Source organism: Chrysoperla carnea, chromosome 1 (assembly GCF_905475395.1).
Source record: "Chrysoperla carnea chromosome 1, inChrCarn1.1, whole genome shotgun sequence".
Taxonomy (NCBI): Eukaryota; Metazoa; Arthropoda; class Insecta; order Neuroptera; family Chrysopidae; genus Chrysoperla; species Chrysoperla carnea.
Genome location: NC_058337.1, coordinates 101,107,353 through 101,133,089, shown reverse-complemented (window position 1 = coordinate 101,133,089; position 25,737 = coordinate 101,107,353). Strand labels below are relative to the sequence as shown.

The 25,737-nt window shown below is 28.1% G+C and overlaps 2 protein-coding genes across 2 annotated transcripts in view; one reads left to right on the top strand and one right to left on the bottom strand.

The window, feature by feature from the left end:
• Window positions 1-9,769, bottom strand: part of LOC123290556 (retinoic acid receptor RXR-alpha-B) — a 148,871-nt gene extending 139,102 nt beyond the window's left edge. Inside the window, exon 1 of the mRNA XM_044870778.1 lies at window positions 9,601-9,769. Within this exon, the coding sequence (XP_044726713.1) occupies window positions 9,601-9,619 (19 nt within the window). The 5' untranslated portion in view covers window positions 9,620-9,769. The remainder of the gene's footprint in view (window positions 1-9,600) is intronic.
• A 210-nt stretch (window positions 9,770-9,979) lies between these two features.
• On the top strand, window positions 9,980-11,657 carry LOC123292799 (beta-1,3-galactosyltransferase brn). Its single transcript, XM_044873517.1, has 2 exons — window positions 9,980-9,998; window positions 10,331-11,657. The coding sequence occupies exons 1-2, from the start codon at window positions 9,980-9,982 to the stop codon at window positions 11,506-11,508; spliced, it is 1,197 nt and encodes a 398-aa protein (XP_044729452.1). The 3' UTR covers window positions 11,509-11,657.
• Window positions 11,658-25,737: the final 14,080 nt, after the last annotated feature.

The following is a 25,737-nucleotide window of genomic DNA, read 5'->3' as shown; positions in this document are numbered from 1 at the left end:
ATACCACTCGGGCTTAGGATTTTGAAGAAAAAAAACTTCTAATTTAACTTGATTAGTCCACTTTATTATTAAAATATAGTGGACTTTAAGCAAAGTAAATTGGAAGTTTTATTTTTCAAAATCCTAATTAGAGAGTTCCACAAAGTAAAGCTCTCTACAATTATCAAAAGTGTTTGTTAGAAGTGGAATTCAGGTTTTTTATCTGTATGAAATATATCAAGGTATACTAAGTGTAGTCCCAAGTTTGTAATGCTTAAAAATATTGATGCTATGAACAAAATTTTGGTATAGGTGTTCATAAAAGCACCTAAATAGTCCATTCCCGGTTGTCTGTCTGTCTATCGTCTGTCCGTCGGTCATCATGATAACTGAAAAACAAAAAGAAATATCAAGCTGAAATTTTTATAGCGTGCTAAGGACGCAAAAAGTGAGGTCAAGTTCGTAAATTAGCAACATAGGTCAATAGGGTCTTGGGACCGTTGGTCCATCTTGTAAACCGTTAAAAATAGAACAAAAGTTTAAATTAAAAAAAACGTTCCTTATAAAAAAATAAACAACTTTTGTAAACATCACTGTTTACCCGTGAGAGCGCAAATTGTGTAGTATGTATATTATGGCTATATCAGTTATATATGTATGACATTTATGTATGTATAATGTGATAGAGTAATCAACACTGTCTATACATGGTATTTCAACAATTAACTCAGTCAATTATTTATTTTCACTTGTTTAAAATATATTTCATTTATTGTATTGTGAAGAGTGTGGTAGATTATTCCATCACGGAAATATAAATACGACACATCACCTGAATCACGATGAAAACGATAATGAATCTAAATAATAAATTAGATAAACTTGATGTAAAATCTATTTTTGAAAACATAATATAATAATATATTATTATCGCGTGATATTTGCACATTTTTTAATTTATTTATAAAATATAAGTATAGCTGTTGTTTTATTACAACCTTTTCGAGATGAGAGGTCGAACTATAGTGTTTTATTACCTACTTCATTCAAATACAGTCTGTTTTTTTTTTTTACTTGACATATGCTCTAAATTCGAAAATCAGTTTTATTGAGAAAAATACTTCTAACAGGAAATGTTAGATTCATAGCGACATTTATAATGGGGACATTAAATCTGTGTAGTCCTCTGTGTAATCAATTTAATAAATCGAATCAATCGATCGATTTCATTTTTTTATCATGGATAAAAATTTTATGCCCTTTCAAATGATATATAAAGAGGTAGGGGATGCCATTTGAAATTTAAAGTTGGGATGCCTAGGTGCGAAGGGGTGAAACTTAAAATTCTCTAGGTACCATTTTTGAATTCCCCCCTCGATATTTAAATCGACGTGTTTTCACTCAGAACAATAATCACATCAAGTCAAGAGTTAATAAAAGTGGACACTTTTGAAATGATCAATAACTGTCTACGTATATAAATAAATTTTTCTATATACTCCCAGTAATCCGAAGAACCCTGATTTTTACCAGGGTCCTGATTATCGAGACTGTATTTCGATTATCGTCAAGAATATTAAAATTTTTGAATTATTCGAAAAATTCAAATATTATTTCTACTTGGTTGGATTTATTCACCCACAAAAGCTATTATACCATGTATATGAAATATAGCAAGGTATACTAAGTTTAGTCCCAAGTTTGTAACGCTTAATAATGATGATGAAAAAAATTTTGGTATACGTGTTCATAAAATCATCTAAGTAATCTATTTCCGGTTGTCTCTCGGTCTGCCTGTCGTCTGTCTGCCCGTCTGTCATCACAATTACTCAAAAACGACGAGATATCAAGCTGAAATATATAGCATGCTTAGGACGTAAAAAGGGAGGTCGAGTTCGTAAATGAGCGACATAGGTCAATTAGGTCTTGGTTCCTTAAGACCCATCTTATAAACCGTTAGAGGTAGAAAAAATGTTTAAATGTAAAAAATGTTTCTTATAAAAAAATAAACAACTTTTGTTAGATATTTTTTTTTCGTAAACATCACTGTTTACCTGTGAGAGCGCAAATTGTATGTATTAGATGGGAATGTCAGTTATATATGTGTGACATTTATGAATGTGTAATGTGACAGAGTAATCAACACTGTCTATACTTCTATACATGATATTTCAATAATTAACTCAGTCAGTTGTTTGTTTTTACTTGTTATAATTTGCATTTTGTTAAAAATCGATCAATTACAATAACAATCGTAAATGATGCACTCTTTGTTCGCATTTGATCGAATTTAAAATGATTATCATTATTGCTACACATTATTCATTTAATTAATTTAACCTTGTTTGATGCACTCACATCATTACGATAATTGATGAAAATGAACTTAATAATTAATAAAATAATCTTACATTACTTATCAACATATTCTATATGCATGTGTCTTATTCTTTGTTAATTTAATTAAAATTATGTGGTTTTTCACTGTGCGTCAATATGACACCAAACATGGACATGGCTGAGCTTTTCTTTACTTAAAAATTCACAGCCGAGATGAAATTTAATATTTTATTTGCTATGGATTTTTTTAAAGGCTAAATTCTTTCGAGGTTTATCATAATAGAAAGGGAGTTTACACGAAGGGCAAAACACAAACTTAATTTTCTTTTTTTAATATTAATAAAACGGATAAATTAATAAAATTAATAATATAAAGGTAATACGAGCGTCAAGGCAAGTTTAGATTTGTAGTTGAATGAATTTTGTTTTAACTTCATGGATGTAGACGAAAAATAATAATAAAATTTTTCGACAGAAAATTCTAAATTTGTGTATAATTATTAGGAATATAATAATACATTAACCAATAAAATTTGAAGTCGATTGACCGCCTCTAACTCGAGTTAAATACAATTAAAGTTCGGATAATTAACATGGAGAGCATAGGAAAGGTTACGTTTTGTTGTGTTTTTAAGTTTTTTATTATTCTAGAAAAAAAACGCGATTTAAGATGTTTTCAAAAAACTAACTGATCATTCATGAATTTGTGAGTTTAAAAAAAAAAACCAAAACAATTGACCGCTTCATTCTTGAGATATAGTCACTCAAAGTTATTTAAATTAATAATATTTTGTATAACAGAAACAATTATATTTAGAGTATAAGTAGTGTAAGAGAGATGTCTATTATATACAGAATTACAGATGTTTATTATCATGCTATTATCATACAGAATACGTGATAAATGGATGGTCGAGTTAAAAGCATGTTAAAATTAATACTTATTTGAGTGTGCTAAGCATATCTATACGTACATACCACTGCTGTATGATGTAGTACACTATTTTTACAATATTGTACAAAGACAACCACCTTAAACAAAATTTTCGATATTTTGAAAATTACTCAAGATATCGAAAAATTGGAGTCTTATTTTTCGTCTTACATTATCGAGTTATAATATAATTTACCATCAAAATTGAAAAAACATTTTTTTTTAATTTGTGTCCTCACCACCGTGCTTATACATCCTTAATTAGTCGGACACAACGAATATTTTTTTTGCTTTCAATAATTTATTAAGGTTTTAACTTTAATTTAAATAGCTTTCTTTTAATTTCCACCGACTAGTTTAGGAGAAATCTATGAAAACATATAATCAATATACTATTAAATATGCCTATTTCTGAAGTCACTTATTTATTTAAATAATCGGGCAAACCATCTCCCCACTGAAATTTTCAGAATTGATTTAGACTTAGTCCGACTTATCTTCAAAAAAATCAAGCCCTTTATCCAAAATTACCCTGGCGTTCGTACATCCTTAATAAAACGGATAAATTAAAAATATATACAATTATCTTATCGTTAAAGAAAATGTGCTAGCAAAGATAATCACATTATCTACTCAATAAGGATCAATGTCCTTTAGATAAGTATCCTTTTTATTTATTTAGTTAAAAAAATAATTGCAACGATAAAACAAAAACAGTGCCATCATTCAATAATTATTTTTATACCATGCATATATGTAATATAAAAGGTATACTAAGTTTAGTCACAAGTTTGTAACGCTTAAAAATATTGATGCTATGAACAAAATTTTGGTATAGATGTTTATAAAATCACCTAATTAGTCCATTTCCGGTTGTCTGTCCGTCTGCCTGCCAACACGGTAACTCAAAAACGAAAAGATATCGAGCTAAAATTTTTACAGCGTACTCAGGACGTAAAAAGTGAGGTCGAGTTCGTAAATGACAACATAGGTCAATTGGGTCATGACCTATGGGTCCGTAGGATCCATCTTGTAAACCGTTAGAGATAGAACAAAGGTTTAAATGTATAAAATCTTCCTTATCAAAAAATAAACAACTTTTGTTTGAAACATTTTTTTGATAACATCACTGTTTATCCGTAAGGGCACAAATTAGGCGTAAATTATATAGTTTTTATTATATGGGGATATCAGTTACGTATGTGTGACATGTATGTATGTGTAATGTGATGTGAGTAATCAACACTGTCTATGCATGGTATTTCAACAATTAACTCAGTTAATTGTTTTCACTTGTTTAAATATCTTATATATATAGGAGACTTTCTATAGATATAGATAGATAGTCACTCATCACGATATCTCTGGAACTATAAGACCTAGAGACTTGAAATTTGGCAGGAATATTCCTTTTGCCAAGTAGAGGTCAGCTAAGAACGGATTTTACGAAATTCCACCCACAAGGGGGGTTGCGGGGGTGTTCATGAATAAAAAATTCATATTTTTCAATTATGGCTTTTAATAGTTCAAAACTTGGTCAGAATGTTTTAAATTACATTTAGAAGATTTTTTTAACCTTCGGAGGGTAGAAAGGTGTAGCGAGAAAGTGGGAAGGAATTATCGAATATTTACAAATATACTTAAGTGGGATATCAAATAAAAGAGCATGACGTGTACATTACAAAACTGTTATCCAACGCAAGGAAATGTGGAGGGAGGGGTGCAAGTGGGGATGTTGCCCAGCAAAGCGGGCGGGTAACAGCTAGTAATTTTATAACTGTGTCAACTAGTGAATTGGAGTCAGTCTTGGTCTTATAAGACTTAATTTAAGAATAATTTTTGTTATTGAAAATTCTTGCAATAATTAAAACTCCAAATTTTGAATAAAGGCTAAGGATAAATAATTCTTACTAAGAGTACCTACTATTTGTAGTACAAAATTTACTGTATCTTAATTCAACACTTTCAATCTTTTACCATAATAGGCGTAAAAATACGGGATATTTGAGATATAATTTGAGAAAATAACAACCAACTTTAGTTTTTTCCCTAATTTGGACTCCACGGGAAAGCAAAATTTACGAAGAGATGTTTCAAACTAAAGTTTTTTTAATTTAAATAAGGAAATTTGGATTTGAATTTTGATTCTATACGGTTTACAGTTTAAAAAGTGAGTCCTATGGACCCATGACCCAGTTGATCTATTTTGAATTAAAACAATTTACAATCAATTATTGTTTTATGATAGTCCCCTCTATATTCTAAAGTGGCATCTACTAATATAATGAATTTGTTAGGTCTGTGAATTTATAAATCTTTCTATTTTTCCCATAGCTACATCTCCCGAATCAGGCCTCAGATCGAAAGTTGGTAAAGAGCTTTTCCATTAGTCTTGATAAGCTTAATTTACTGGTATTATTTTCTGCTATCAATAACAGAACACCTTGTATAGTATATTGATTAATAAAAAAAAAATTGCATGTAAAGATCAATTGTACTAAAAGCTGCTTCTATGCATTGCAAATTATCAGTAGTGAGCTGAAAAATATTTATGCATTGGATTATTTTATCATTTAAAGTGGTGATATGCAAGAAGTGCTTTAAAAAATAATTATTATAATCAGTCAAAGCACTCAGTAATAAGTATAATATTAATATAATAAAATGTTGGGAGATTATGTTGATGTTTATGTATTTTTTTAAACACGAGGTCGTTTTCGTCGAACTGATACGACCATATACGACTATAATAAACTATTATGAACTTTTATTGTAAGTATTTATACCATGTATATATGAAATATACATAGGTAGTATTTTAAGTTTAGTCCCAAGTTTGTAACGCTTAAAAATATTGATGCTGCGAACAAAATTTTGATATAGGTGTTCATAGAATCACCCAATTAGCCCATTTCCGGTTGTCTGTCTGTCTGTCTGTCGTCTGTCCGTCTGTCATCACGATTACTCAAAAACGAAGAGATATCAAGCTGAAATTTTTATAGCGTGCTGAGGACGTAAAAAGTGAGGTAGAGTTCGTAAATGAGCAACATAGATCAATTGGGTCCGTAGGACCCCATCTTGTAAACCGTTAGAGATAGAACAAAAGTTTACATGTAAAAAATTTTTCTTATAAAAAATAAACTTCTGTTTGAAACATTTTTTCGTAAAAATCACTGTTTACCCGTGAAAGCGCAACTTATGCGCAAATTGTATTGTATGTATTATATGAGAATATCAGTTATATATGTGTGACATGTATGTATGTGTAATAGTGTAATATGGCAGAGTAATCAACACTATCTATACTTGGTATTTCAACAGTTATCTCAGTCAATTGTTTGTTTTCACTTCTTTTATTTGTATTTGGATAAAAAACTTACGGGATCATAAATTGTAAAATAAATCCAAACAACACTAATATGTGCTTTTCTCATATCACATTTTTTGACTGTTTGGCTAATTAAATTATAATAAACTAACCTCAAATCAAAAGAAAATGAAGTTTGCTTTTAATGGCCTTATACGCGGGTGTGTTTTTAACACAGAGATATTAAGACCATAGAGCCATAGAGTCGCTGCCTAAACGGTTGACGTAGTAGAAAGAGGCCAGATCTAATAGCTGTCTTCGATAAGACAGAGATACAGAAAAGATAAAATTTTAAGACCAGTATGTGCAAACGTATAAACGCCTATCAGTTCTGTTTCTTTCTCTGTGGTCAATAATTCATTTTTTTGCGTTTCTTATGTTTTTACACCTCCATGGCCTTAATATCTCTATGATCTTTTATGGACTTATACGGTTTGTTTTTAATGAACTTATACGACGGACTCTTTTACGCTTTTAATGAAGAATTATATGTATTAACTTAACACATAACAATTTTCGAGCGCTTCACTTGAAAGTTAATATTTGAGAAAATCATTCGCATTAGCATTCGCGAATCTTTTCAAATACAATATTTGTCCCTTCACAAAACATACTAATGGGTTCCTAAAAATTTAAGTTACGAGAGGTTTAACAATAAAATTAAAGTTAAACAAAAAAACACCAAAAACACGGAAAATTGTACATTGATGTAGATTTTTCAGAAAATATGAAAGATAAGAAAAAGTTTATATATACAATGGATCAGAAATTTTACGCCCAAGAACTTTGTACCAATCTATTTTTTCTCTAAAATGCATAAATTTCGAATAAATTTCAAAAATTTGTAGGAAAACGTAGAAAATCGTTGGCTCGTCATAACGTCAGTTGGCTGTGTAAACAAATCTGCTGATATTTTGTATAATTGTTTATGATTTAAAGTTTTTAGTTTACGTAGCCGTATGACGTAATAACATGGTATCTACAATTCCATGGTGTTAAAAAACAGATTTAAAAAAGTGAAAACAAACAATTGACTGAGTTAATTGTTGAAATACCATGCATAGTCAGTGTTGATTTCTTTATCACATTACACATACAAACATGTGACACATCCATAACTGATAATCAAGTATAGTACATATTATAAAATTTTCGCCTAATTGGCGCCCTCACGGGTAAACAGTGATGTTTACGAAAAAATGTTTCAAACAAAAGTTGTTTAATTTTTGATAAGGAACATTTTTTACATTTAAACTTTTGTTCTATCTCTAACGGTTTACAAGATGGGTCCTACGGACCCAAGACCCAATTGACCTATGATGCTCATTTACGAACTAGACCTCACTTTTTACGTCCTGAGTACGCTGTGATATCTTTCATCTCGATATCTTTTTTCGTTTTTGAGTTATCGTGTCCACAGACGGACGGACGGACGGACAAACGGAAATGGACTAATTAGGTGATTTTATGAACACCTATGACAAAATTTTTTTCCTAGCATCATTATTTTTAAGCGTTACAAACTTGGGACTAAAATTAATATACTATGTATATTTCATATATACATGGTATAAAAACTGAAAAATTTGAATTGAATTTTAAAATTCATCTTGTTATTTTATGAACTAAAATTAATATTTTCCGACTGCGTTTTGCCTAAGTAAAATACTCGCTCTATTAAGCACCCAAATAATAAGTGACTCAATCGACTTATCACATTATTTGAGCTGTACAGACACTTTGTAAAAGTACCAAACTAACAAAAAAAAAACCCCAATTGATTGGGTTAATTTTTTTGTGGTTGAAATATTAAAATTAAACTTTTACTTTTACAAATATACCGCCTTACTCTCCTCTTAAACATCCTAAATGCTTCCTCAATCCTAATTTTATAAAAAAAGACCCACATGTTGACAATAAAACATATAACTGATAATCAATAGACAGATCACGTGTTATGGATAATATAAACAAAGAAAAACATTTTACACTATTATTTTCAATTTCTAGGTGAATTTCTAGGATTCTATAAGTAACAAAGCATGAGTTTTCAATTACCACGTTGATTCAAATAACAAAACTAAATTCGGTAACATGCAGTTGAAATTCACATCCGATACATTAACCTAAATATTAAATTATATTTTTAAACATTAGATGCATTAAAAATAGCATCTTAAAATATTTTTTATAAATGCAATAATAATTTTTTTATATTTTTTATTTATAACTCAACAACAAAATTCAAAAATATTTACCAACATTGTTCTATATTGATATCAAATGAGGTTGCACATGCGCATAAATACGTATAGTCCTATCCCAACAATATTTGTTCAACTCCCACATGGTCAAGCCTAATTAATACTTACCTATCTTTGTCTTTAGTCTTTCATTTGAAACTATATTACTAATACATAAGAATTCAACGACCTAAAAATTTTAAGAATGTTGCATAATACTACAAACTATTTAAAAATTGAAAGTAAAACTGATATATAAAATTAGTGTCAGTTGTAAATTAAAAAAAAAAACGATATATGTACTAGAGACACCTGTCGTTCGACTTGCGCACTTCGCACACATACCTTTAATTTCATTATTTACAAGTAAACAAGTAAATAGTACAACTAGCCGCCAATTAATGAAAATTTATTAACTTAAAATTTTTAGTTATGAATCTTACAAACTATTCATTTTATAATTTTCTCGAAATATATAAAATTTCTTTGCGAAATATATTTTTTAAAAATTTAGTAATTTGAGAGGTGGCAAAAGAAATTAAAAACATGAGTAAAAATATTTTTAAAGACTAATTTTAACTAATTGATAATATCAATATACCAATTTGTTATCGCAAAAAAATTGAATTGCGGTCACTGAACTAGTTCAAGTCGACCCTGACACTGCCATTGCCCTCTGGTTGATCTGTGTCAAACCTGAAAAAATGACATAACATCGAAAAACAAAACGAACTTACCTCGATCATTTGAATCCATTTTATCTCTATGTAATCGTAAACTGTATCCCACACGTCTAAAATATGCACATGAATCAATTTTGAATGAAAAACAGAAATGAGGCCATCATTGATACTCGATAAAATGTTATAAAAATTGAAAACATGGCTGTTTAAATTACACTTGTCACATTATTTTGTTACAAATTTCAACTAAACACAATCAAATATTAATTGTTTATCAATTAAAACATAATTATATAAAAGTATTTTTTATTTATATTTTTTAAAATTTGTAAGTAATTAAAACAAATTTAGTAAAGTATGATGCTTATTTAGTACGTCAGTTATAGACATCTTTTACTTCATTAATTTACCGCATACATGATTGTGGCACCACATGTTTGAATTATACAAATGTTTTTTTTCTCTCTTTCATATGTTTCACTAATATTTACATGTCTTTGTTTTTATTTTATTTAAATGATTAACAAAACCACAAACTACTGACGGGAATTTGACAGATAACTTTTAAAAAGTTTCCAACATCCTAATTAAATTTAAAATAAATCAATATGATAATTCAATTATATTTGAAAATGTCGTTCATAAAAAAGCTTTTAAAAAATGACAATGTAATAAATTGAGTGTAATATTTTTAATAAATTAAACATAACCAAAAAAAAAAAAAAAAAAAAAATGCGTCCACATTTTTATAATAAACGAGCACGATGTATAAAATATATATTAGGTGGTACAATACTTATATTTATTATAGAATACTTTGGAATATTTGTGCATTTATTTGAAAAAGATTATTATAAAGAATTCAATTATCCTTATCATGGGGATATCCATCAATCAATTCAACAATTACGGCAACATGAAAAAGTAGACATTCCACCAATTAATTTTTATAATTATTCATTTATTAGTAACTGTGAGAAAAAATGTACGGACTCGTATAATAAATATATACGACCACGATTAGTTTATATTGTGAAATCAGCAATAGATCATTTTGATCGAAGATTAGCAATACGAAAATCATGGGGTTATGAAAATCGTTTTTCTGATGTGATAATTCGTACAGTATTTATATTAGGCACACAACATGATAGTCATTTACAAGAAAGAATCTCAAAGGAATCGCAACGTTTTCGTGATATTGTTCAAGGTGATTTTTATGATACTTATTTCAATAATACAATCAAAACAATGATTGGATTTAAATGGGCTGTGAATTATTGTCCATTATCGAAATTTTATATGTTTGTTGATGACGATATGTATGTATCAACAAAAAATGTTCTCAGATTTGTTCGAAATCCTACACATTATCCCGATTATTTATTGGAACCAATTTACGTGTTACAAAGACAAAACAGAATTAAGCGAAATGTAAACTTACATTTAAGTAATGATAGCCAACATTTAAATACCAAAGAACTAACTGACCTCGACAACGACAATAAAATGAACAATTTAAGTAATTTGATAATATCACGATTAAAACGACAAGTGTTTGATTTTGAATTACCTAGTGAAGTACGTATGTTCGCTGGTTACGTCTTTATATCATCACCACATCGACATAAATCAAGTAAATGGTATATTACGTTAGATGAATATCCATATAATATGTGGCCACCGTATGTTACAGCAGGAGCGTTTATATTATCAAAAGAAGCTTTATTTGATATGTATTATGCGAGCTTTTATACAAAACATTTTCGTTTTGATGATATTTATTTGGGAATTGTTGCAATGAAAGCTGATATCGAACCGTTCCATTGTGAGGAATTTTATTTTTATAAAAAACAATATACAGTGTATAATTATCGTTTTGTTGTTGCATCGCATGGATATGAGGATACAAATGAACTGCTACGTGTTTGGAATGAACAAAAAAGTGCTGGAAACGCTTAAAATGTGATTTAAAATATTGTATGTCAACGAAATCATTTAAAAATCTTAATATAAAATTTCAAATTGATCTCTCACTTTATAAATTCACAGTCACCAACAGGAGCGGATTTACGAATTTGCCGCCCATAGGCAGGCATCAAAGGGCCGCCTTTTTTCACACAAAAATCTGTTTTATTTATTTGGAAATTGAAAAATATTTAATATAATAAAAATGAAATAACTTTTAAATCATAAGTAAGGTTTACAAAACAAACAAAAAACAATTCATTTTTCAATTATTTCAATGTACTTTTTTACGCCAGACTTTTTCAACAGCAAATGTATCGATGATTTTGTTTAGATCAACTTGTAGCAAAGTTTCAACTTCAATACACATTATAGCCAAAATACACATTCACGCAAAATTGACTAAAATTGAAAAAAATTCACATTTTTACATTTTTATAAAACAAAAAACTTTTTAATAATTGAAACAAATTTTTTGCCGCCGTAGGCACAGGCCTACTTCGCCTACGCATAAATCCGCTCCTGGCCACCAAAATTGAAACAACAATAATCTAATCAGTCACCATATCCTTGCAGGGAATTATCAAGTTTAATGATTAGATTATCGTTGAAATTCAACATGGCTACCACATTACTGGGAAACTTGAAAATGTTAAAGAGTTTTATTAGTTTTTACAAAGTTCTAAAATATTTTTATAATAGGGAATATTCATGTATTTTTTTATATTTTTAATTCATTGTTTACACCGTTATAACAAAGTAAAAAATATAAATACTGCTTAAAAATGCTGTATTTAAGTGTAAAAAAAATATTTAAAATACATTATAATTTTGAGATATTTAAACTCAGTTTTTTGGCGCTCTCTGTTGATGACGTATAAGTACGTGATCTGTCAATTGGTGACAGTTCAATGTATAATTTACACTTTAAAAAAATCAATTTACAACACAGAATTTACACTCGATATTATTAAGCTTTCTAATAAAAAGCCGTAGAAAATAGTATAATTTAATGAAATACCATATAAAATGTAAGTAATTAATATCATACAGTATGTCAACAAATTTGACAAGTCCGTACTTTGATGTCACGTCCGTATAAAAATTTGAATTTCCGTTTTAAATGCCTTCACTGAATTTGTACTTTTATTAATTAATTTTAAGTAATTAAAAAGATATTAATTACTAAAATAATGGTTTAGTTGAAATGTCCAGTCATTAAAGTTACGGAAGAAAAATATTTGAACCAAATTTAAATTTCATGAATATTCCCTATTAATTATTGGATACGAATTATTTAAAAAAAAATGGCGCATGTGATTGTAATAACTTAAGTCATATTTAATGTTACGATTTTCCCAGTTCGTTATTTGTAAAATTTTCGTTTCATTTTCTTTCAAAGCAGGAATCGGTAAATTTTATTTTGGAAAAACAGTGGCCACCATGTACAATGTTGTCATTAAACTTTGCTAATACTTACTAAAATCATTTTTGGAATTTTAACAAATTTGAAATTTTATTTCATATACCTTGAGTTCAAATTAATTACCTTTGATAATTTAATGTTACACTAGACTTGGAGGATACAATCAGAATCACAAATATTTGAAATTTTCATTATTATTGTCTAAAAATTAAAAAAATAAAAGCTTTTCGATTACATTAATCTACAAAATATGACTTATTTGTTTATTATACCCTGTATATATGAAATATATATCAAGGTATCCTAAGTTTAGTCCCAAGTATGTAACGCTTAGAAATATTGATGATACCAACAAAATTTTGATACATATGTTCATAAAATCTCCATCAGTTCTTTTCTGGTTGTCCGTAATCACGATAATTCAAAAGCTAAAAGGGATATCAGGACGTAAAAAGTGAGTTTGAGTTTATATATGAGCAATATAGGTCAATTGACTCTTAGGTATCTGTAGGATCCAGCTTGTAACCTGTTAAAGATAGAACAAAACTTTAAATGTCAAAAATGTTTAAGACGGACAATAATCTTCGAAACTATAACTTCGCCTTTTTTTAATCAAGTTTGATTTAATTTTTAAGTTCTGGTTTACTATTTAACTAATTTCACAGTTCGATATACAATGTGCCAAATTTAGTGTCGGTCAATACCTAAAGATCAGGGATTATTTTCAATCTTAAAATGATTTAAGAGATAAATTTTAAATGATCTACGACAGGTGAATCTTATTTCAATTTTTTGCGATTTTGATACGGAAAGGCTGCGTTTTCACCAAAGACTAAGGTTCTGGCCTTAAATTTGCAGCAATTTAAGGCCAAAGCGTTTTGAGAATGTATTTATTTTAACCAAACTGCCCTTTTTTATGGGCCTGGTTGGTCCAAGATGTCGTCTTTTGAGATACCAGAAGGATTTTTAAGAATATCCAGATGGGCACCCATGAAGGTTATAAAGAAGGAGAACGATCGCTATGGAAAATATTGTCCCCGAAATATGGATAAAATAAGTGAGACGCCGTGATCGCTAAGTTGTATCAATAAAAGCGGGCTGTTGTGCGCTAATTTGAAATGATATATCAATTTGTACATTATGCAACTAACTTCATCTACTTGTACTCATAAACAGCTAACTTCGCAGATACTACTTAATGATGACAGCGCGGCTGGTGGCTGAAAAATGAACTATAAATTCTACAAATTTTCAGGGACAGACGCACTAATGCTTTAACACGTAGCGATCGTTCTCCTTCTTTATAACCTTCATGTGGGCACCGATAATTTTTTGTCTTCTTTATCTTCGCCTAGCTTGTCGTGTGTGGAAAAGTAATCGTCTAATTTGAACTATCGGTCCTATAAAAACCTTTCTAACTTCAAATTGTTGCAAAGTATGTCTTCTTTGTTGAAAAATCAGTTCTTTCGGATCAAAATCGCTAAAAACTGAAATATGATCAAAGTTTTTTTATTTTTGAGAATGACTCAGTTGCCTACCGAAGTTGAAAAGTTGGATTTAACATTGCTAACAACATTTCAATAAAACAAAATTTTGATTTAATGCACCGTTCACGTCCTTTTCATGCTTAATTTGATTTGTCCACTATCGATCTTCAGTTATTTTTTATGGCAAGTATTTTCATTATTAACGTTTCAACTAAAAAATGATGATTGTTGAATGATTTTTGTTCTTAAAAACACCTAAATTAAGGTATGTGAAATCTGGTTTCGTTGATGTCCAATATATTGTACGGTTCCTTAGCGGAATAAAACTTTGTCAATCCTACCCGGAAGAAAGTATTCTGAAATTTATGTTCTAATATTATATGATTAGGACATACACTGGAATAATTCCTTCTTCAAAATTCACTTCGCTCATTCGGAATTCAATAATTCTCATAATTTGCCGAAAAAAGTTTTTCATATCGTGTTTCCAGGTTTAATAAACACACAAAAACTAAATAATTAATGTCAAATTTTATGTATTTTCGGGTGGGATAGAATTTATAGCTAAGGAATTTATGCTAATTTATTTTTCAATGACTATGCCCTCTTTGCGGCTTTAATTTAAGCCTGAATATATGACGAATCACATATTTAAATTTTGGGTTTAAAAAATCAACTTATGGGTCTACATGTACTTTTATTGTTGTTTTTATTAATGTAATATATATGGCCATATTGCAAGAATTTTATAAATAATAAAATGATATATCACGAATTTATTCTGTTTTTTGAATACGAAGTCCTAAATGTACCTAACCACAAAAGAGTAGAGCCAGATATTCAACGACCTGGAACCCCTTTTAATTTTTTTATACTATTTTTCGGAGTATGTCTATCAAAAATTTTTGGTCTTGTTGTTAAAACAATTTTTATTAACAATAAATTTATGAAATGTTTATTTTTTACAAATTCGTCTAAAAAATGATTTTCATCCATCGAAAAAAAAATTTTTGCCAACAAAACCAATACCTGTCTGTAGAAGTTCTAGAAAGAGACGGCTACTGGACATACATTCGTTTTATCTCCCCCATAGTTTCTTGCATAAATTTTTAAACCTTGGAATGCAAAATTGGGGGTTTAAAAAGTGAAAAGGGGAGGTAGAGTGATCTCCTTGAAATCTGACAATATATCGGATTTTTCTTACATTTCAGGGCTCGTGTTTACATGCTTAAATCCACTCTATTCCTGCTTCATAATAAAATAAAAAATTCTAAAACATCTTTTAAATTTTTCGGCTATTCAGAACGTTTAATAACGACTTTTGCATTTTTCAAAATGAATTCTTTTTAATTAAAGTTTGCGCCAATAACTCTTGTTATACCTTGGATATATGTAATATATATCAAGATATACTAAGTTTAGTCCCAAGTAAACAAGTAAGTAAACACAATAACTCAAAAACGAAAAGAGATATCCATTTTATAGCGTGCTGAGACCGCGTAAAAAGTGTGGTCGAGTTCGTAAATGAGCAACATAGGTCAACTGGGTCTTAAGTCCGGGCCCACCTTGTTAACCGTTGAAGGTAGAACAACAGTTGAAATGTAAATAATTATCCTTATAGAAAATTTCGTAAACCTCACTGTTTACCCGTGAAGGTGCAAATAAGGACAAAACTTTGGTGTCCATTTTCTCCAAAACTATAAAAGATAGAGAGCAGATAGCTTCAACTAGTGGTCTTGTGAAAAGTTCTCTAAAAACGAAACCAAATTCTAGAAAATACTTTCGAAAATTTTCGTAAATCAAATAAATGGCGGCCGAAAGACCTAAAATCTTCTAATTTATAAAAAAATAATGCAAGCACTGATATTCAATACTTTCTATACAAAGTATTTCAGCAATTAACTGAGTCAATTGTTTGTTTTCACTTGTTTAAAATAAAATAGTCTATGAGTGTATTTCAATTGAAAAATAGTCTATATATACTGTAAGTTTATGGTTCAAAAATAAATATCATTACTCAGCTGAAAACTCTTAAAAGTAAATAACTTACTTTTTTCGATCTGTCGATAAATAACATATCTGTCCGTGATGCTTATTTCAAAACAAAATTCAATCATACATAAGAGCAAAAAGTAAGGTTGGTCATTTTTGTTCTAAATAATAATACATAATACTGTTTACTTAACTTAGAGTGTTTTGGGGATTCCCAATTTTAACCGCCATTGTGTGTTCTGTAAAAGAGAGGCTCGTTTTATTATACGTTCTATCAAATGCGAAAAGGATAAAGTAGGTACTTTGTTAAAACTTGTAAAAACTAGAAGTGTTTGTTTATCACAAAGTTATGAAAATATTGAAGATAAATTGTGAGTGACATTACTTAAACGTTTTTGGTTAAAAATAAGGTAGATAAATTAATTTTTATTCTCTGATTGAAGTTAGTTTTAAGTTTGTAAAACCAAGTACCCATATAATCCATTTCAAGTCAAACCAAAAAAGGCGTAGGTAAATCTATATTTATATATAAAAGTAAACAATTAATTTCTTTATGAATAATATTCAAATTTTCATAGAAATCTAAGCTAAAAAATGAAATTAAAAATTTTTGTGCAACAGCGTTAGTAAATTGTTAACTTGCGTGAAACGGCGCGACATTGTGAACTTTGAACATATGCGTTGGCCAGTCAATAGCAATGGACGCAAGTTTGCATTGAGACATGAATTAAACGGTCTCTCGTTATTGATGTGAGCATTGTGGTCGAAATTCCTGTTTTAGCTATCAAATTTCACTTTGCTTTATTAATTTCCCATTCTATTTTACTTTTTGTTCTGCCTTAAGAAATTCATGTAAAATCACATTCAGCTACACAGTAATATAATATTTATTCGAAGGCATTTTAATTGATATTAAAAAAAATTTTTGATTATCCAGTCAATTTAAACATTCGAAGGTACAAAAATTCGCTCCCGGCTGAAAATTCGCACCCGGAGTCAAAGCTCACAAAAATGGATTTTTCGTGATTTTCAGCAAAACCATAAGTTTTACCATAAAATTAGCTCTGACGAAAATTTTATATCAGATAATTAAATATAAAAAATGTCTCAATACTTTTACGAATACGGGTGCGAATTTTTGTACCTTCACTCAAATTTTCTAAATTTAATTTGACCGGATAAATATTTCCAAATATAGCCAACCTAAACTATTTGATCGTAGGTAAATTAACAACCATAATTATGGCGAAATATTAAGTGTGTATACATTCTATATCTGTAAAATGACTTGCTGTACGTCAATTTTTTCGCTCACATCTTCTCTTCTAATAGAGTTAACCAGTTTTATAATCACTCATTAAACTAAACAAATAAGATTAAATCACTAACGTCTCTGAAACAAAATAAATTATTAAAGCGAAAAAAAGTTTCGATTTACCTAATTCAAATTGTTAGCTCCAATGAATCTTTTAATTATCCTCATTTGCATTTTTTTTAGCCTACACAGAAAGAATTTTTAGTAAAAAACATAATATTTTTTGAAATTTCTTGATATGTATTATTTATAAAATAACGCGACGTAACCTATGGCTATTTTAGTGTAAAAATAAGTGAAAACAAACAATTAGCTGAGTTAATTGTTGAAATATCATGTTTAGATTGTGTTGATTACACTGTCACATTAAAAATACATACATGTCACACATACATAACTGATATTCCCATATAATACATACTATATAATTTGAGCTCTGCCGGGTAAACAGACAACAGTTGTTCATTGTTTTTATAAGGAACATTTTTTACATTTAAACTTGTTCTATCTCTAACGGTTTACAAAATGGGTCCTACGGACCTAAGACCCAATTGAATTATGTTGCCCAATTACGAACTCGACCTCATTTTTTATGTCCTGAACACGCTGTAAAAATTTCAGCTTGATATCATTTTTCGTTTTTGAGTTATCATGTTGACAGACGGACGGACGGACGAACAACCGAAAATGGACTAATTAGGTGATTTTATGGACACCTATACCAAAATTTTAATAGTAGCATCAATATTTTTAAGCTTTACAGACTTGGGGCTAAACTTAGTATACATGGTATAATGATTGCCTAAGAACGACAAACCACGTGGCATATTTTTATAAACAAATGCGAACCTTTTTATTATTGCGGTTCTTATAGCATTTTTTTGTATACAGTATTACGAACCTAAGTCATTTCGAATTTCTCAAAAATCTTTATTAAAATTCGATATCTCTTAAACGAAAGCATCGATTTTGACATGCTTGGCACCTATTGACACAGTTTTTCGAACTTTAAACAAGTAGTAGAAATTTGATCATCAACATTTGCAAAATTTTTAAACTTTCCGGAAATTTTCTGTATAATACTTTATAGAAATAGTCGTAATTAATGACACCTCGAGAGAAAAATTCCCATCAACTTGACAGTCACGAAAGTTTACTTATACCGGTTTGTTCAATGATAAAAGACTCCAGACCTTTTTAAAAGATCGAGTCCTTCAAAAATATTTTTCTCGGACAACAAGCAAACTCTTTTATCCAAAATACAAAATTATTTTTACATTTTTACTCAATTATTTTCTTAATAAAAAAACGAATATCCACCAAAGTGAAACCTGCGGAGGACATCGAAAAATTTCGAAGTCAGGAAAGAGAACGCACTATATTTACAAGAATTTTTTTAGATAAAAAAATTACTGAGCTAATCATAATTAATTCACACATCAATTTTTTTCAATGGCACCTTACATTTAAAGGCACCCACGCTATAAATATAATCTTTTAATAAATATATTTATTGTTGTTTTAGATATAGAAAATTCTGATAAATATGAGCTTTCTAAGTATTGTTTTATCAATCCTGTCATTCTTCCGACAACTTATGGTATGGTTTAATAAAGACACGAATGATAAGAAAATATGTGGATTTAATGGTAATGATGGTGTTTTTAAAACAAATGCTAAAAAACACAAGATTGTTAAAATTTATGGTGATTGTGAAAATGAATTTATTGATGGTGAATGGGAAAACGGACAATTAAAAACAATATATACCTGTGAATTTATTTATTACAAAAGTTATAATCAACAAATAAATTACATACGAATATATGGACGTGATCGGTTAATTACATTTAATAACGGTGAATTTATTGGAGAATTTAGAAGTTTATCATCATTGGAACAAATTAATTCATTTGATACATTTGAAGAAATTAAATGTGCTATTTTGAATGCAATTGAAATTATTAAAATACATCAAGATAATCAAATATTACGCAATTATCAAGAATTAGAAGCCGTAATTACAGAAGTATTTGAAAATACATCGAACAACATACAAAATGCTGAAGATTTATTTAATATCCTACATATAATAGCAGAAAATGAGGGAAAAGGAAATTATTCAAATCAGAATTTATTAAAAAGGATTATTGAACATGAATTCATCTCAGATGGATTGAAATCAATTTGTGAAAACGTATTAAAATTAATTTTGATTCAAGAATATTTTAATACACATGGAAATATTAATGAATTACTAATGAATAGAAAACAAATAATTAATAAATCAATTGAGTTTATAATTCAAAAAAGTGTAAACGGTTTGATAATACACAAAAATGAATTATTAAGCGCTTGTGTTGGTGGTACATCATCTTTAATGATCAGTGATCTTATATCAAATCTATTAAGTACTATTGATTCATTACGTATTTTATGTATATCACGTGATGATATTGAATTATTTACATTTATATCGATATTTATTGAACAACAAAACTATCCATTAAATATAGAACGTAAAACGTATTATACGAACGTATTTAATAAATATTTGAAATATTTGTTGTTAAAATTTACACAAAATTTGAACATAATTCACTTAAAAGATAATTTTAAAAATAATGTACCATTAACAAGTAAAATATACATGCATTTATTTAAAAGTTTTATTCAATTAACTGTTGAAATTGATACCATTTTATTTGAAGAAAATAACAAATTAAAGTTATTTCAAATTGATCAGATCAATAGTAAAATTAATAAATTAACAAAACAATTAAAATGGCCAAAAGATTCATTCAAATATCAATTATTAGAATGTCAATGGTTTTTTATTTTTGATGATTTAATGAAACATTTTAGTCCTGAATACATTTATGCAAATCAATCTCAATTTATTTATCAATTCAAAACTATTCAATTCAAATCAAATAATAATGATTTTGTAAGTTTAAATGAATATCAATTAATATGGTTATATATATTTGATAATACATTATCAAACATGATAATTTATGAAGATAATGTAAATGATCATCAATTTAATAAATTAATTCATTTATTAATTGATGGTTATATAAATTTTATCAAACAAAATCATGGAATGTATGAAACATATCGTGTTTTATTGGATAATACTGTAAAATATATTGTAAATGTACATAATTCAATTGATTTAAACGATTTAAATGATACTTACACAAAATGTATCAATAAACAAATTGATTTTATTAATTATACAATTCAAAATTATAATGATGATCAATCAATGAATTGTTTTACAAATTTCATTGAAATATTTAATGAATTTTGGTTGAATAAAAAACAAATTGATAATTTGTATAAGAAATTTACATGTAATTATTTACAAAAACAATTAAAAGATGTAACAATACTTTTATTACAATTATTGGATAATATTTTATTATTAGATAGTGTATTTACAATTAATAATGACTTTATTATATTGTTAAGAACATTTAATGAATTTTCATTAAAATTAACACAAATTGAATTTAATTGGTATGTTAAAAAGAACGAATTCATTGAATTAGAAGAATTATTAAAAGAACAAAATATAATTGAAATAGTTGATAATAAAATTAAAGATGAAGACAAATGTACATACATTGTAGTTGATCCAAAACGATTTTGTGATCAATTTTCTTCTAATGAACAAATACCAAAACATATTTGCATTGATGTTATTCAAAAATTATTAAAAGTAATTATTGAATTTATTCAAAATCAAACTCCAATGAAATTTGAAATGAAATCAAATGAATCATTGAAGTTAACAAATGCATTAATTTCAGCCATTAATAAATCAATGTTTTATTTAAATGAACAAGCTGATTATCGTGATTTTCAATTATTTTATGATGAAAATATTTATCCATTTGAAAGTGTTATCACAAATAGCCATAATTATGATGATTTTATTAAAAGTATTGATACAATTCAAGAATCAATTGTCATTTTACGTAAACATGATGAGATCGGTGTTCATGAAGCATTTAATTTATATAAATCATTAAATCAAAATAATACTGAACATAAAACAAATTATAAAATATTAGAAAAATGTTATGAATTGTATTTTGAACAATTTAACTCATTTATAATAAATTGTAATAATGAAAATGAAATAATTAGTGATGTTGATAAAATAATTCAAAAAGAATGTTCATCTCAAATGAAACCATTTTATCCATTGAATAATTGGACGTCAAAATTTAAGACAAATATTGTACCAAGAATATTAGCTGGTTTAAGTGCTGTTTGGTCAATGAATGTATCCAAAAATATATCAATTAACCATCAAAAATATATGAAACCGCATTGTTTACAAATATTAAGTATATTACGTTTGCTAAGTGTTGACAACAATACAAATATTGTTGACAATCATCTTGCTCAAATATCAACAGGACAAGGTAAATCAATAATATTAGGTTTATTATCATTATTGTTGTCATTATTAGGATACGACATACAATTATTATGTTATAGTCAGTATTTAACACAACGCGATCAAAATCAATTTTATTGTTTGTTTAACAAATTTAATAAAACATCATCCATTAAATATATTACATTTGAGGACATGGCATTAGAAATGTTAAAATATGAAGTAAATGGTATTGAGCATTATTTAAATGATTTAGTTGGACAGCAAATATTAAATGAAAATAATAATAAAATAATTAGTGGTGAATATGTTAAAAATAATATATCACAAACAATATTATTAATTGATGAAGTTGATGTGTTCTTTACTGATCAATTTTATGGGAATACATATGGTATATGTGAAACAATAAGTTTAGATGGGCTTAAAAGTATTCAAATACATTTATGGAATTTAATACAAGAAAATTTTTATGTCTATCACGACGAAGATATAAAATATTTAATAACAAATTTAATGAATGATTATATACAGGACACGTTAATACATGACGAAGATGAAAATGAAGATTTTTGTAAATTTTATAAAAAAATTAATTCATATAATTTATTTGGTAAAACATACACAAATCAAAGTTTATTTGATGAACATTTGAATTTAATGATTGAAGATGCATTATTTGTACATCAATCAAATGATAATGAAGATAAATATCGTTTAGATGATGAAGGTTATATAACAATAAAGAGATGGAATGGTGAGTATGCAAGGAATACTTATAGTCAATATAAAAATATATTTCATTACTTTCGTTTAAAAAAATCACATTATGATGATAAAAATTATCAGAATTATGGTTATTTATATATAAGTGCTGGATACATATCATATGCAAATTTACCAAAAGAATATCCATTAATATTGGGTGTAAGTGGGACACTAACATCATTAAATGTTCATGCAAAAAATGTTGTTGAAAATGTATATAACATTAAAAAAATGTCTATAATGCCATCTTTTTTTGGACAATCAAATTTAAAATTTAATGAAGATGATGATTTTATAATTAAGGACGATATTGATAATTGGTTCATATCAATATTTACTAGAATTGATTATCAGAAAAAACAAGAACGTGCTATATTAGTTGTATTTGAAACAGAAACAATTTTAAATAAATTTCACGAACAATATAGCAGTAAGATTGATAATTTACAAATATTAACAATAAATACTTACAATAAAGAATATATAATAAATGAGTCAGGTCTATCAAGAAAGTGTACATTGATTACACGTGAAATGGGACGTGGAGTTGATTATAAATCAAGTGCTGCTGTTGAAACCCATGGCGGTGTTCATGTAATTCAAACATTTTTCTCTTTGGATGTCAAAGAAGAGACACAAATCAAGGGTAGAACAGCACGTAAGGATTTTAAAGGTACCTATGAATTAATATTATGCCGTGAACAACTTACAAAATTAAAAATTTCAAAAAATGTTGATAATAAGTTAATTCATACGTATGCGGAAATATGTAAAGAGCGTGATCGAATTATCAATGAAACGGGTCAGCAAAGTGAGGAAAAAATTCGAAACGCTGATAGAAGCATAATTCAACAATGACATATTTTAAATCAGTTTTTCAATAAATTAAGAATATTATTAAAATAAATGAATGTTTGTCAAATATTCTCTGCTCATTTTTATAAATTTTATCGATCAGAATCAATTTAATGGAAGATATAAGAATAATCGATCAGCAAGAAATAATAATAATTTTAAATATCAAATAATTTTCGAAATAATGAATGATTTTTATAATCAAAGTAAGAAAATTAACAATACGTATTTTAACATAATAATTTTTTTTACGCATTGAATTTTCGAAAAACTTTTTAAAATTTTATTTCAAATTTACATATTTAAAAAATATTTTGCATGCGTTTTTGTGAAAAAAATATTTATAATAAATACAATTCAATATGATAAAATCAGAATTAAAAGAATTTTACTTTTTATTTTCTATTTTTATTCTTTTACTTTAAAATATTTCTACTTCAATATGTTTCTACTTTTTAAGAATTATACTTTATCAAAATATACCTTAAATAACTATGCTTAACAAAAACACAACGTTAATATTTTTCACTTTAAAATAAGTTTACTGTTAATTTCAATTCTATAACGAAGTAACACAACGCATACAAAATATTGAAAATATTCTGACTAGGAACAGTCATGGTTTTGTATTATTTACAAAAATTTCTTCCCAAAATATTAAATTTTTGAGATTGAACTGAGAAATTAAAGGATTGTTTAGAAAATAAAGAGTTATAAAAGTTTCCGCTCAAAATGCTTGATGATCTTCGGTATTTGAGAACACATTCTAGAATTGAGACTTCTTTAGAAGTAAAAATATTAAAGTGCAAAACTTTGAAAGTAAAAAGCAGAAATTGAAGTAGAAATATTGAAAAATGGTTTTATTTAAGTAGAAAAATACTTTTTATGACATAAATCCGCATTTTGATGACAAAATAAATTTTTCATTAACATAAAAAGAAAGTGTTAAATATTATAAAGACAATATATTGAATTTTAGAAATATTTTACTAATAAAAGAAATGAAAAATTAAATTAAGGGTCCCCGCAGACTGCAGACTTTTTATCGGACGATAGTTTAGTCGGGTTGGGCTGAAAGTGCGCACACCGAGCCAACTAAACAGTTTGGTTGGTGAACAGGGCGCACACTAGTCCAACAGCCGGCCGACTATTCTCGAACTAGTTTGTAACTGACTGTTGAAGCGGTCGCACAATGAAAATATTGTCCAGGAAAATTATTGGTCTTATCATACTCCGGAGGAGGAAAATCAACAAGAGATTCCGAGAGTATCGGGTGCATCCCATTCTCAGTGATAGATTAGTTAGTGGAAAATTTTACACTATGCATTCCCAATTACTTGATTACCCGAAAAAAATTTCCGCCTATTATTGAATGAGCATTACCAGCTTCAATGAACTTTTCAAGCTAATTGGACCAGCAATAGCGAAGGAGGATACAAATTTAAGACTTCCTATACCTGTGGAAGAGCCAAATCACAGAGCGAACTGAGCTATCGGCCGACTAAACAATCGTCATGTATGCGCGATCGTGTATGCCCCAATACTGATTAAACAGTCGGCCGATAGTTGGCCGACACATAAGTTTGAATGTAATTGGGTACCACATCAAACTTTTTTATCGGCCGATAAAAATCGCTGTAGTGTGCGCATATGCATTCCTCTCCATACTGATTAAGAAGCCGACCAAACTATCGGCCGATAAAAAGTCTGCAGTCTGCGGGGGCCCTTAAATGATTAATAAGATACATTTAAAGGGCCCTCGCAGACTGCAGACTTTTTATCGGCCGATAGTTTAGTCGGGTTGGGCTGAAAGTGCGCACACCGAGCCAACTAAACAGTTTGGTTGGTGAACATGGCGTAGACTATCCAACAGCCGGCCGACTATTCTCGAACTTGTTTGTAACTGACTGTTGAAGCAGTCGCACAATGAAAATATTGTCCAGAAAAATTATTGCTCTCATCATAC